The sequence below is a fragment of the Coregonus clupeaformis genome, chromosome 21 (genome assembly GCF_020615455.1).
Source record: "Coregonus clupeaformis isolate EN_2021a chromosome 21, ASM2061545v1, whole genome shotgun sequence".
In the NCBI taxonomy this organism is placed as follows: Eukaryota; Metazoa; Chordata; class Actinopteri; order Salmoniformes; family Salmonidae; genus Coregonus; species Coregonus clupeaformis.
The window spans coordinates 30,408,676-30,424,519 of NC_059212.1; the positions used below are offsets into that span (position 1 = coordinate 30,408,676).

Sequence of the window (15,844 nt, forward strand, 5' to 3'; positions counted from 1 at the left end):
TAGCCATTGTGGAGAGGTTGGAGTCTGTTTGATTGAGTGTGTGGACAGGTGTCTTTTATACAGGTAACGAGTTCAAACAGGTGCAGTAAATACAGGTAATGAGTGGAGAACAGGAGGGCTTCTTAAAGAAAAACTAACAGGTCTGTGAGAGCCGGAATTCTTACTGGTTGGTAGGTGATCAAATACTTATGTCATGCAATAAAATGCAAATGAATTACTTAAAAATCATACAATGTGATTTTCTGGATTTTTGTTTTAGATTCCGTCTCTCACAGTTGAAGTGTACCTATGATAAAAATTACAGACCTCTACATGCTTTGTAAGTAGGAAAACCTGCAAAATCGGTAGTGTATCAAATACTTGTTCTCCCCACTGTATATGTTGTGTGATTAGTGACATTTACCATTACACCCAACCCAATACTATTACCATTGCAAAACACTATACAGTGTGTTTTTCGGGACTTTTACCATTGAAAACCCTTAGAGGCCATAATACTGAAACCATTAGAACTGCTGTAGCCTAAAAGTTTGCTTGTTCACCAAACACACACAGGGGCAGTTTCCTGGACAAAGATTGAATTAGGAAGATGACCACAATGCATTTTCATCATGAGGAAAAACTATTGGTTTTACATTTACATTTTAGTCATTTAGCAGACGCTCTTATCCAGAGCGACTTACAGGAGCAATTAGGGTTAAGTGCCTTGCTCAAGGGCACATCGACAGATTTTTCACCTAGTCGGCTCGGGGATTAGAACCACCTTTCGGTTACTGGCACAACGCTCTTAACCACTAAGCTACCTGCCACCCCAAAGTCGCAAAGACAATGTTGTGACACATTTTATAAACACAAGAGACCAGCAAAATGGATAAAAGTGCAGTAGCATGAACAGCGGCACATTTTTCTGAACATATATATTTTTTTACATAACCAAATTCCCTAAGAATACATTACATAGTATGAATAAACAATACTCCACGTCGCAGCTTCATATAACTTGTCAAATAGAGAACTGATACTATATACTGGCCATTGGGGTGGGCTTGGTGTGAGGTTTGGGGGTCCGTGGATGGCATTTGACCATTTATTTGGATTCCTCACATCTTAAATCATCGTTAAGTGGTTTTTGTGCAAAATCGGATGTTGGGTACTATATTTATTGAATATTATATGAATCCTATAAATTGAAATGGCCAATTCTCAAATCAAATGGTATTTCAACAAAGTAATGTTGCGGAAATGCTTATCTTATCTGTTTCTACCTACAGAAACAATTTCAGAACAATCTGAGATGACAACAAACGACCCAGTGAGCAGGCAGAAATGTTTTATTCAGTCACTGTTTATTTTATTTTTTGAATAACTGAATGGGATGATTTTTTTTATATGACAAGATAGGTATTGAATGAAAGGCAAAGGTCTAGACATAGGCTACTCCATCTCTCCTGTACCTTAACCAACTTTGGAGCTGTGAGATTAATCAGGGCAAAGGTTTGAGGCTTCAGTGCAGTAGTTTGATTAGGCACATCCTGGAAGACTAAAGCTTCTGTTGTATGTTCAACACAGCTCACGTTTCAGCATTACATAGAGGGATCTTTCATAACATTTTCACCTCAGACAAACCCTACATACACCCGCATAGCCACGACATCCATCATTGACGCAGACAGCACTCCGTGTTGCATCTGCGCAACTGGAACATTTACGTTTTCACTTGCATTGACGCCAATGGAGGACAAAGAAATGATGGTTCAGATACAAATGGTGGATTTATTTAGGAAATGTGCAATGCAGCCTAGGTCTAGGCCTAAGCCTATTTGTAGTGCATTTCCAAATTCATTACAAAGACAACTTCATTTGATTTCAGAACTAAAAAAAAAACATTTAGGCCCAATGTTCCCTCTAAGCTGAGCACGTGTGCGGCCACGCACCTCCTCCAGGACTGCCGCGCAGAGATGCATGAGATTGAACTTCACAGTTCGCCCCATTAGTTTCTTTTGACGAGCAGTCTATCAATCACCCGAATATGGATGCGCTTTTCAGATCAGAGTGCATTTTATTTTATTTGCTAGTTAGCGTGTTATTAGTCAAGTTCTAGGTAAGTACAGTGCATTTGGAAAGTATTCAGACTCCTTGACTTTTTCCACATTATGTTACGTTACAGCCTTATTCTAAAATGGATTCAATTGTTTTTTCCCCTCATCAATCTACACACAATACCCCATAATGACAAAGCAAAAACAGGTTTTTAGAAATGTTAGCAAATGTATAAAATAAAATAAACGGAAATATTACATTTACATAAGTATTCAGACCCTTTACTCAGCTCTAGGAAGAATCCTGGTGGTTCCAAATTTCTTCCATGTAATAATAATATAATAATAATAATAAATAATATGCCATTTAGCAGACGCTTTTATCCAAAGCGACTTACAGTCATGTGTGCATACATTTTAACGTATGGGTGGTCCCGGGGATCGAACCCACTACCCTGGCATTACAAGCGCCATGCTCTACCAATTGAGCTACAGAGGACAATTTAAGAATGATGGAGGCCACTGTGTTCTTGGGGACCTTCAATGCTGCAGAAATGTTTGGGTACGCTTCCCCAGATCTGTGACTCGACACAATCCTCTCTCGGAGCTCTATGGAAAATTCCATCGACCTCATGGCTTGGTTTTTGCTCTGACATGCACTGTCAACTGTGGGACCTTATATAGACAGGTGTGTGCCTTTCCAAATCATGTCCAATCAATTTAATACACCACAGGTGGACTCCAATCAAGTTGTAGAAACATCTCAAGGATGATCAATGGAAACAGGATGCACCTGAGCTCAATTGAGTCTCATTGCAAAGTTTCTGAACACTTATGTAAATAAGGTATCTGTTATTTATTTGTAATACATGTGCAAAAAAATAAAAAATAAAAAAACTGTTTTCACTTTGTCATTATGGGGTATTGTGTGTAGATTGATGAGGATTTTTTTTATTTAATCAATTTTAGAATAAGGCTGTAACGTAACAATGTGGAAAAAGTCAAGGGGTCTGAATACTTTCCGAATTCCCCCATTTCAGCAATGGGGGAACTACTGCTTCCTACAGGAGCATAAAACGTGTACATTTCAAGCTCTTTGAAAAGCGAGTCAGGTAAAAAGCTTGTTTAAGGGGCTGTGTTGTATTTTGAAACAGGCTTAAATATGCAAATAAGACAATAGGCAGAGGGTAGCCTACATTGTCTAGTTTTCTGTATGGTAATAATAATAATAATAATGATTTGTATTTTGTAAAGTGGTTTCGTGCATCATACAACACAATATAATGCAATTTACATTCATCTATTTGGCCCATGGTGTTACATTAATTAATTTTATTTTTATTTTATTTAACCTTTATTTAACCAGGAAGGGCTCATTGAGATTTAAAATCTCTTTTTCAAGAGCGTCCTGGCCAAGATAGGCAGCACCAAGTCATTACAAAAAATTACAGACAGACAACATGAAAAACTACAAGTAATCTAGTAAAAACCATTCATGAATTCACAAGAGTATAACAATATCAAAAACAGCAAATTAAAAACATTGACAGGTCAGGGAATCAGCCTCAAAATCCTTCATCAGAGATTTAAAAACACCAATCGGGACAAGTTCTTCCAGTTTAAAAATGTCAAGCCCTGCATAGTCTAAACAAGTTTTTAAAAGTCTCATGACGAATGTAGGCTTGCATTGAACACAACATAGGCTATATCATAGAAATCAAAATCTATTTCCATGTGAAAATGTTATGGGATTTTCTCTATTGGTTTTGTTGGTAGGCCACTCCTACATTATGCTCAAATACTGTAGGCACAATAGCTTATTGGCTACAGTCTAACAGTAACTTCAACGGGTACAGCCTCAGTTCACTGTAAAAACGCGCCGGAAGTTGCACAGAATTCTCACAAAATTCAACATTCCGTTCACAAGACCTGAAATTTGCTCAGCCCCCCCAAAAATGAGGGAACATTGTTAACAGGCCTATCCTTCAAAGATCTGGAATTGGATCTAAAACAGGATGGGGACTTCCTGTGTTTTCAGGTAACGCCTGGAATCCCAGAATGTTGTTTTGCAGCCAATTAGACTATGTGTCGAAAGAAAGGGTGGAGGATCTGTAGATACCTGCCCTTATCTGCAGTCAAACACAGGGAGGCCGTCAACCACTGGTCTTCTATGAATGGGAATACAACTGTCTAAAACAGCAGGCCATACGAGCAAATTGCTCCTCTATGGATAAAATGTGGACTACTGAGGACAAACTATGGCAGTAATGGGATTGGTTTATGAGTTCAATTTCATTGACTCGATTTAGGCCATTGCCTAAACCGATAGAGTTTGGGTGGTTTAGAAAAAAAACAATGATGTATTGTTAGAGGACAGGGATTATAAAAATCTGTGTTTAAACCTAAACTACAGCTAGAGATTTATGATATTGTAATAATTCACTTTAAAGCCTACTTCGTTATTCCTCAAATGAGGTGTGGATGAATAGAATATGAGGGCCACGATAAACCTTTTCTTCGGTCTTCCTTCTTCAGTCAACCTTTAATAGGCTTATGCACAATTCCCTTTCTCTGGCTAATGCACTGTCAACGTTTTCAAAGGATTCAAGCAGGGCACCACAAGCCTTATTAATGGGACATAATCCTAATCCGTATGGTGCTATGTTTGATATTCAGGGACGGACAGTTGGATCATGTCTTGCTTTTGAGTAACACAAACTAATGCTTAGGCCTAGGATGTGAAATCTAGGCCATGCCTACTTAAACAACATTTCTTCCCATAACTGGAAATTGTAATTGTTGTTCTGAGTGTTTACTAGCCTAATTGAAAAAATTGTAGACAGCTGCTATGGTGACCCTGAGCGCCCTATGAGAAGCAGCCATGACAAGCACTCTTTCAGCCTTAATAGAACTAAAATTGGCAGCTCAGCCAACAAGCAAGGACTGGGAGCATAATTGTTCTACCATACCTTGCCATTCTGTCATTCCACTGTGGCTAAACATTGGATACTCATTCGACACAATAATTGCTAAATAGCCAAAAAAGTCAAATGAATCCCCAATTTCACAGTTGAACTGTCAACCATTGAGAATGTTTCTTACTTAAAAAAAAAAAAAAGGCCAACTTCACTGAAAATGTAGATCCTTTTGCCTTTGGTTACATGTCTGGAACTTAATGACAAAACACTAAGAGAAGACAGGGTTTTTTTTTACTGGAAAAACATTGGGATCAGCCGGCCGGCATCCTTATTGAGTTATTTCAGCGGTGGAACGCAGTGACGTTGGAACACTGGTGCCTGCTGATCTGGAATCCTGGCCACTGAGGTCATTCACAGAATTGTCTGCTTACATCACAGCTCCGGCGAGTCACTTGAAAAAGTCAGGGGAGAGGAGGAGGGAAGTGGAGGCAAACATCCTGAGAGTGCTGGGACTCAGAGACAGGGCTGCTGCTGTCCATGGGCCACAGTACAATCATACTATTCACTGCAGCTACAGTAGGCTAGTCACTCGCCTGCTCTAAAACCCAAGTTCTCCAGAGCAAAACAAACAAATCTTAAGCTCACCTACATACTCAACTGTTGACACTTTCAATTTGAAATACAAGTCGTGACTTTTTTTTTAAAAAGCCACAACGATTAAAACAATGTTAGCCTAAAGCAAAAACCTGAACAGTGACACTCTCTCAAAATATTTCAGCACATTTGACCTCATCCTCATAATCATAAGACATCATTTAGCAGCTAAGATGTATTCATGGCTTACTAAACATGGTGTCAACTGACCCCTTAACATCAAGTGACTTTCCCAGGATATTAACAAAAAAAATAGGCCTGGCAGAACATTCCCAGGATTCCCTCGAGAACAACTTCATCCATAGAAAACATTACTGTATACCGAGGTCAAAATGTTCCATTTCCATTAAGAAAACGTCTCTCTTCTAGTCACTCTTCAAGTGGGCAGCAGTATTGCATATTAACAAGACACTGTCAACAACATCATTCTGCTTCTGTTCTTCGTTGTATCACCTCTATCCTCTGAAGGTTCAATAATAATCTTTGAGAGAAGAGCAAAAAATTGCTTGAAATCAATCCAGTCTTACAGTTAAATTACCCAAAGTTACTCTAGGTAGCTTATAACATGACCAAGGAAATGCAAAGCCAATGCAGGCCTTAGAGTTATTGCAAACATCAAAACTGGTTGCAAACATCAATTGAAATTGATACAGAATGCAATCCAATCTTAAAACATACAAGAAGAAAAACCAGTAGTGGAAAGCATGTTCTGGACGTTCTGTCTAAGCACAATATTATTGAGCTATCCCTTTCCTTTCATTGAAGTGAGCTACCATGACAACAGTCCCTGCCAACATGACTACAGGATGTAGGCTACAAAGACACATCAGTTCAAATTTAGCCAGCATTCTTACATCAAACCCTGGCTGTAAAGCCAAGCAATCAATAAATAGCATTGCCACTTTGTAATCTTAAATCAGGCAGTAAATTAACACCAGCTAAAAGCAGTTACTAATCTTCCTCTACCAAGTGTTAGTCCAAGATGGCGTAGTAGTGCGGTCGTGTATTGGGTTGTGTCCTCGTGTAAATAGCCAGTTTTTTTGTCTTTTATTCGTATATATTTCTCTATCTCACTTTCCATCCTTTAACTAAATATACTTTCCTGCAACCCGCCTCACCCAATGTGGAACAGATTCTATTATTTCTTTATTTTTTTTATCAAGAACCTACGGCTGAAACTAGCCAGCTAGCCAGCTAACTTGCTATTAGCGGTCTTCACCACTGTCCGTGGCCTGTGCTACCTACCAGCCAGCTCTAGCCTGGACAATTATCGGCCAGTCTGCACAGCGTGCTATCAACCCAGAGCATATCGGATTTTCTGCCGGAATCACTGGACCTTAACACCGGACCATCGCAACTAGCTAGCTGCAACCGAATGGCTGTTGTTGGCTAATATCCACTTCCCGACGTACCAGTTAGCCTTGAGCTAGCCTCGAGCCAGGCCCACCTCCCAGCTATCTACCTCTCTGTCAACTGGACGGGACCTCCTAGTGTCGACACAGAGCCCCGCCGATCCATCACGTCTGGTCTGCCGACGTAATTGTCTGATGTGGTTTCAACAGGCTTCCCGTTACGACGACCACGAAGATCCATCTGCTAGCCCCGGCCCGCTAGCACGCGCAATCAACAGCCGTGCCTCTTTCTCGCCTGTATTTTAGCAGCCTACGATCTGCTCCCGGACTTACTTAGTGCTGTTCACTGGACCTTATGATCACTCAGCTACACAGCTAATGCCTGCTGGACTGTTCCTTTACACGGTACCCCATCCTGTTTATCTGTTTAGCCTCACCCCAAACTTTCGTCGCCATTACCAGTTGTTTTCTTAGCCCTCTCGAATAACACCTGTGATTGCGTTATGCCTCTCTCCCATGTCAATATGCCTAGCCTATTGCTGTTTGGGTTAGTTCTTATTATACAATTTCAATGTAGAGCCCCAAGTTCAGCTCAACAAGCCTCAGAGAGCTCCTTTGTCCCACCCCCCATACACGCGGAGACCGGCTTAAATCGGTACATCCAGTGATGCTATCTCTTTCACAGTTACCCAATGCTTAGGTGTACCTCCACTGTACTCATATCCTTCCATATCCTTGTCTGTACATAATGCCCTGAATCTATTCTACAACGCCCGGAAATCTGCCCCCTTTCTCTGTACCCAACGCACTAGAAGACCAGTTCTTAAAGCCTTTAGCCATATCCTTATTCTATTCCTCCTCTGTTGATGTAGAGGTTAACCCATGCCCTGTAGCCCCCAGTATCACTCCTACCCCCCAGGCGCTATCATTTGTTGACTTCTGTAACCGTAAAAGCCTTGGTTTCTTACATGTTAACATCAGAAATCTCCTCCCCAAGTTTGAGTTATTCACTGCGTTAGCACACTCTGCCAACCCTGATGTTCTAGCAGTGTCTGAATATTGGCTTAGGAAGGCCACCAAAAATTCAGAAATGTCCATTCCGAACTACAACATTTTCCGTCTAGAAAGAACTGCCAAAGGGGGCGGAGTTGCAATCTACTGTAGAGATAGCCTGCAGAGCTCTATCATACTATCCAGGTCTGTGCCCAAACAGTTTGAGCTTCTATTTCTAAAAATCCACCTTTCCAGAAATATGTCTCTCACTGTTGCCGCTTGCTACAGACCCCCCCTCAGCCCCCAGTTGTGCCCTGGACACCATATGTGAATTGCTTGCCCCCCATCTATCCTCAGAGTTCGTACTGCTTGGTGACCTAAACTGGGATATGCTTAACACCCCGGCCGTCCTACAATCTAAACTAGATGCCCTCAATCTCACACAAATTATCAAGGAACCTACCAGGTACAACCCTAAATCCGTAAACATGGGCACCCTCATAGATATCATCCTGACTAATTTACCCTCTAAATACACCTCCTCTGTCTTCAACCAGGATCTCAGCGATCACTGCCTCATTGCCTGCGTCCGTAATGGGTCCGCGGTCAAACAACCACCCCTCATCACTGTCAAACGCTCCCTAAAACACTCCAGCGAGCAGGCCTTTCTAATTGACCTGGCCCGGGTATCCTGGATGGATATTGACCTCATTCCGTCAGTAGAGGATGCCTGGATGTTCTTCAAAAGTGCTTTCCTCTCCATCTTAAATAAGCATGCCCCATTCAAAAAATTCAGAACTAAGAACAGATATAGCCCCTGGTTCACCCCAGACGTGACTGCCCTTGACCATCACAAAAACATCCTGTGGCGTACTGCATTAGCATCGAACAGCCCCCGCGATATGCAACTTTTCAGGGAAGTCAGGAACCAATATACACAATCAGTTAGGAAAGCAAAGGCTAGCTTTTTCAAACAGAAATGTGCATCCTGTAGCACTAACTCCAAAAAGTTTTGGGACACTGTAAAGTCCATGGAGAATAAGAGCACCTCCTCCCAGCTACCCACTGCACTGAGGCTAGGAAACACTGTCACCACCGATAAATCTACGATAATCGAGAATTTCAATAAGCATTTTGCTACGGATGGCCATGCTTTCCACCAGGCTACCCCTACCCCGGCCACCAGCTCTGCACCCTCCACTGCAACTCCCCCACCCCGCTTCTCCTTCACCCAAATGCAGATAGCTGATGTCCTGAAAGAGCTGCTAAATCTGGACCCCTACAAATCAGCTGGGCTAGACAATCTGGACCCTTTCTTTCTAAAATTAGCCGCCGAAATTGTCGCAACCCCTATTACTAGCCTGTTCAACCTCTCTTTCGTATCGTCTGAGATCCCTAGAGATTGGAAAGCTGCCGCGGTCATCCCCCTCTTCAAAGGGGGTGACACTCTAGATCCAAACTGTTACAGACCTATATCCATCCTGCCCTGCCTTTCAAAAGTATTTGACAGCCTAGTTAACAAACAGATCACCGACCATTTCGAATCCCACCGTACCTTCTCCGCTATGCAATCTGATTTCCGAGCTGGTCATGGGTGCAGCTCAGCTACGCTCAAGGTCCTATACGATATAATAACCACGATCGATAAAAGACAGTACTGTGCAGTCGTCTTCATCGACCTGGCCAAGGCTTTTGACTCTGTCAATCACCGCATTCCTATTGGCAGACTAAATAGCCTTGGTTTCTCAAATGACTGCCTCGCCTGGTTCACCAACTACTTCTCAGATAGAGTTCAATGTGTCAAATCGGAGGGCCTGTTGTCTGGACCTCTGACAGTCTCTATGGGGGTGCCACAGGGTTCAATTCTCGGGCCGACTCTATTCTCTGTGTATATCCATGATGTCGCTCTTGCTGCTGGTGACTCTCAGATCCACCTCTACGCAGACGACACCATTTTGTATACATCTGGCCCTTCACTGGACACTGTGTTAACAAACCTCCAAACGAGCTTCAATGCCATACAACACTCCTTCCATGGCCTCCAACTGCTCTTAAACTCTAGTAAAACTAAATGCATGCTCTTCAAACGAACGCTGCTTGCGCCCGCCCGACTCGAATCACTACTCTCAGCTGGTCTGACTTAGAATATGTGGACAACTACAAATACCTAGGTGTCTGGTTAGACCGTAAACTCTCCTTCCAGACTCACATTAAGCATCTCCAATCCAAAATTAAATCTAGAATCGGCTTCCTATTTCGCAACAAAGCCTCCTTCACTCATGCTGCTAAACATGCCCTCGTAAAACTGACTATCCTACCGATCCTTGACTTCGGCGATGTCATTTACAAAATAGCTTCCAACACTCTACTCAGCAAATTGGATTTGGTCTATCACAGTGCCATCCGTTTTGTCACCAAAGCCCCATATACTACCCACCATTGTGACCTGTACACTCTCGTTGGCTGGCCCTCACTACATATTAGTCGCCAAACCCACTGGCTCCAGGTCATCTATAAATCACTTCTAGGCAAATCCCCGCCTTATCTTAGCTCATTGGTCACCATAGCAACACCCCCGTAGTATGCGTTCCAGCAGGTATATCTCACTGGTCATCCCCAAAGCCAACACCTCCTTTGGCCGCCATTCCTTCCAGTTCTCTGCTGCCAATGACTGGAACGAACTACAAAAATCTCTGAAGCTGGAGACTCTTATCTCCCTCACTAACTTTAAGCATCAGTTGTCAGAGCAGCTTACCGATCACTGCACCTGTACACAGCCCATCTGCAATTAGCCCACTCAACTACCTCATCCCCTTATTGTTATTTATTTTGCTCATTTGCACCCCAGTATCTCTATTTGCACATCATCTTCTGCACATCTATCACTCCAGTATTAATACTAAATTGTAATCATTTTGCACTATGGCCTATTTATTGCCTTACCTCCATAACTTACTACATTTGCACACACTGTATATAGATTTTTTATTGTGTTATTGACTGTACATTTGTTTTTGTTTATTCCATATGTAACTCTGTGTTGTTGTTGTTTTTAATCGCACTGCTTTGCTTTATCTTGGCCAGGTCGCAGTTGTAAATGAGAACTTGTTCTCAACTGGCTTACCTGGTTAAATAAAGGTGAAATAAAATAAAATAAATAAAGTGCTCATCTTCCTCTACCACACAAGATATGATCACAAGTCACAACCATATTGCATTTTTTTCAGAGGAAAACTCCCATCCATCACCTTGTCCATTCCTACTGCTCCTCATCCAGACCCAACAACAGGATCTGACTTAGTCATGTAGATACATAATAACGTGAGAGCCTGAAAATCCCCCACTACTACTGGTGGTGGCGGCATGCATTTCCCCCTGATAATATGGAGGTGTTTTAATTAACAGCTCTTTCGGTCTGTGTGTAACCTATAATGGTGCTTGGGAACTAAGCATGCCAAGTATTGAATATTATCTACTGCTCAGCCCAATAATGTCATATGAATTGAAGGCATGTCAAGAAGAAGAAATTACCTTCATATATATTTGGTTGTTGCCATATTTCATTGTGTTGACATGTGATGCACATGGAATTCTGAAAATGAGCCTTTCATGTCTTCTGAACTTGACATCTGTGTTCTAGTCACCAAAATATGTAATTCAATCCCTCCATGACTCACCTTAAACAAATATTAAATAAAGTTGGAAGTTAGATATCCTTCTGTTGGATGGCAAATATTTACCAATGCAATGGCAAACACTCTAAATACTGTGATGTTGGCAATAGGGTCAAGCAATTATGTAATATTATGTATGGGGTGTATAATGTCTATGGTTGGTTACATGGCTTGTTCCCTGAAGCCATGTAGCCTACCCTCCTATGTGACAGAAGAGCTTGGTTACAGTGGTGCCATTTTTTCCAACCAACGACACTGGTGTTTTTATGGCAACGTTGGAATGGGATTTGAGATGTCAAAACCAAAAGACATAGAACACCTCTCATCTCAGTGCACTATCTGGTTAACTAAGCATCTTTGAAAATATATGTCAATCTTACCATATACACGCACCCATCCTTGTTGCTGGCATAAAGAATCCATTAGGATTCTGTCCAGCAATGGATCCAAGGAAAGCAGCCCCCCATGAAGAGAATCCACGTCGCCTGTGACTGAGTCGGTCTCCATACTAGAATCACCTTTCCTATAACTTCCAGGTAGAAACAGTGTCCAAAACTGAGATGTCCACGACGTAATCGAAAGGGAAGTAATAACGTTCCTTAAATTTAACTGCTTGTGAGTTAGCTTTATGACAAAAAAAATGCACGTTTAACCGGGCTAAGTTTTCTCACGTTTACTAGCTCGCGCAAGCTATTTCATTGTTTGGCACAAGCTAACGTTCTGGCTAGACGAAAGCCCTACCATTATTCTTTATCTCGCAGACATTGTAAATGCTGGGTAGCTGTCTGTGCAGTCTAGTATGAAGACAGTTTTGTTTAGCTATGGCTAGCTACGCTGTTGACATTGTCGCTAGCGGTCTTGTTCACATATCCTCTCTGCCCAGAGATCAGAGGTGGAGTGCTGCTCCAACAGGACCACGCGCAAAAAAAGTCGCGAAAGTATAGTACGCGCCCTTGTTATTCCAAGCAAATGTGTGGGTAACAAAATAATAAGTGTGTGCGGCCGTGGCGTCAATTATGCGCCCATTCTTGAATAGAAGCATCACTCACGAGGTTGGGTTTCTCTTCACTCTTCCACGGGGGTGAAAAATCATTTTCACATTTAAAATCCAAACCAATGTTCCACTTCTATCACATGCCAGAGCAAAATTCTAGGGATTCAGGCGAGAGCAGTAGATCACAGAGAGAATCGTTTACGCATGGGTTCAAAGGGGCTGGGCCCTTCTCTGTCAAATTCCACGTAAACTAGTATAAGAAAAATTCCTAAGCATCTATGATGTACTGTATGTATCATGTACATATTTTTGATAATGATTATAAATATTTTAACTAGACTCCACCAATGGCACCGACTTGAATAGTATTTACATGGCAGATATAGGTCTGATGTAGACTGCAATTTAATATATTTTTGTAACTATTATTATTTAAAAAACAATGGCGCAGACATTTATTTTCTATTTGATATATTTAGTTGATACCTACTGGACTTATTTGATTGCCATTTAAAATGTGCTAAGTTTTCTTCAAGTAAGGGAAACTACCATACCTCATAATAATGTTATTGCTAGTGTTATAATTTATGTCAATACATTACATAAATACTACCTTTCAGCATGTCTTGAAATACATATTGATTTTCTCTCTCATTAAGACTCAGGCTTCTCCTAACACAGAACTTTGTACTATGTCTCTGCCCTGTGGTAAGTATAGTTCTCAGTCTGTTGAGAATTAAACCTTAAAACACTAACTCCAGTCATCAACCCAGTCATATTAATTTTCATCATCTGCTAACTTGCAAAGACAATGCACAAATAATACATGATGGTGGTTCTGATATTTTATTATTACAAATATTTTGATAGTACATGCAATGATGGACAAATTCCACTTTGGTCAGTTTAACTGTTTTAGACCTTCTCTGGACTATTTGTGAGCATATTTGATTGTGACACATTCTATATCATCAGTTTTTGGTTGCTTTAGCTGTGGCTTCAGCTGCAAATAGAAATAACAATTAATCACTCTCATGCCACAGATATTCAGTCAGTGGTATAGAAGTGGGTAGCATAGGTTAAGGAGATGATGCATAATCGGCTGTGTAGATAAGGGACACACTCTTTTCACGCCACTTCGATACAGCTACGACCAGAAGTGATTTTCGTAGCAGGTTAGGAGAGCATTTTCCCTAACCTTAACCTAATTCTCCTAACCTGCTGCGTTAATTCTCCTAACCTGCTGCGTAAATTCTCCTGACCTGCTACGAAAAAGTCACTTCCAGTTGTAGCTGTATCGAAGTGGTGTGAAAGGAGTGTTTCTCATGTAGATAAAAGGACATAGGAAAATGAGGTAGACTTGAATTAGATACATACTCAAATCAAATCAAATTGTATTGGTCACATGCGCCGAATACAACAGGTGTACACTTTACCGTGAAATGCTTACTTACAAGCCCATTCCCAACAATGCAGAGTTAAAAAGTAAGACAAATATTTTCTAAATAAAAAAGGAAATAGTAACACAATATAATAACGAGGCTATATACAAGGAGTACTGATACCGAGTCAATGTGCAGGGGTACAAGGTAGTTGAGGTAATTGAGGCAATGCAGTATGGACATCTAGGTAGGGTTAAAATTGACTAGGCAATCAGGATATATAATAAAATGAGTAGCAGCAGTGTATGTGAAGAGTGTGAAAGTGTGTCTATGTGTGAGTGTGTGTGTGTGTGTCTGGCGTCAATGCATGTGTGTGAGCGTATGTAGTGTGTATGTTGGAGTGTCAGTGTAGTATGTGATTAACTGTTTAGCAGTCTTATAGAAGCAGTCTTGTAGAAGCTGTTCAGGAGCCTTTTGGTCCCAGACTTAGCGATCCGGTACCGCTTGCCATGCGGTAGCAGAGAGAACAGTCTATGACTTGGGTGGCTGGAGTCTTTGACAATTTTTAGGGCCTTCCTCTGACACTGCCTGGTATAGAGGTCCTGGATGGCAGGGAGTTCGGCTGGGGCGGTATGTGAATTGGAGTGGGTCCAGGGTTTCTGGGATGATCGTGTTGATGTGAGCCATGACTAGCGTTTCAAAGCATTTCATGGCTACAGATGTGAGTGCTACGGGGCGGTAGTTATTTAGACAGGTTACCTTGGCGTTCTCAATAGTCATACTCACGTTGAGTCGTGAGCTTGGACAGAATGGGGATAATAATGTCCTGAAGATGCCTCCTCTGCTCAATTAAGTATTGGATAGATGGGTTCTTGGCATTCTGGATCCAATCCGACTTCGCTGAGCAGGTGTTTGTACATATGTTCTACATGCAGCACATGCTATGATAGGAAGTTTCTCTCTTCTCTCTCTCTCTCTCTCTCTCTCTCACACACACACACACACACACACACACACACACACACACACACACACACACACACACACACACACACACACACACATACAAGCATATACAGGTGCCTCATTCTCATACTTTCACACTATCTCACCTGCCCAGGTAAGATATTCTGCACAATCCATTTTGTAACAACGGGAGGCAACTTCCCTGGCCCTCCCCCTACATAAGTTGTTGGCCTGCAGGTCGGCAACAAGTTCCACCAAAGTTTTCACTGTCTCAAGCTGGCCCCAGAGGGCCGCACAATACAGTGGGAAACAACCTGTGTTTAAAAATCAAATTGTCCATGATATAATTGTGTATTATATATAATTGATATAATTGTGTATTATTAGAGATTATTATTTAATGTGTGTGTGTGTGTGTGTGTGTGTGTGTGTGTGTGTGTGTGTGTGTGTGTGTGTGTGTATGGTTGGAACTTGGAACACCTAGCCTACCTCATTCAGTAATTAAACTCATTAACTTGAGCTCCATGCTTGACAAGTTCCCGCACAGTGGTGCATCTTTCCAACATACATGCAGTGAAAAGTGCATTTCTACCCATCTCATCCTTTTCCCAAAAACAAATCCTCTGGTGGCTCTTCATTGCCACAAAGACACATTTTCCAAATGTTTTTGTACTCCTTCGATGTCTATAGATACATTATATTTATTGTTTCAATGGATAGAAGGGTCACTATTTTTTCCTTTCCTGCTAACATAAATCGCTAAAATAAAATGAAAGGATCACTACCTTTTTTGCATTTGCATTGGTGTGGAAAGTTTATATGCTAAAACAGTGCGTTTACGAGAAAAAAAATTCCCCACGAACAGTTATCCA

The 15,844-nt window shown here is 41.4% G+C and overlaps 1 protein-coding gene and 1 pseudogene across 1 annotated transcript in view; both read right to left on the reverse strand.

Annotated features, from left to right (window-relative positions):
* Positions 1 to 12,783, reverse strand: part of LOC121535202 (ras GTPase-activating protein nGAP) — a 114,656-nt gene extending 101,873 nt beyond the window's left edge. Inside the window, exon 1 of the mRNA XM_041842027.2 lies at positions 12,011 to 12,783. Coding sequence (XP_041697961.2) covers positions 12,011 to 12,137 — 127 coding nt within the window. The 5' untranslated portion in view covers positions 12,138 to 12,783. The remainder of the gene's footprint in view (positions 1 to 12,010) is intronic.
* A 1,965-nt stretch (positions 12,784 to 14,748) lies between these two features.
* LOC121535206 lies at positions 14,749 to 15,792 on the reverse strand (annotated as a pseudogene).
* Positions 15,793 to 15,844: the final 52 nt, after the last annotated feature.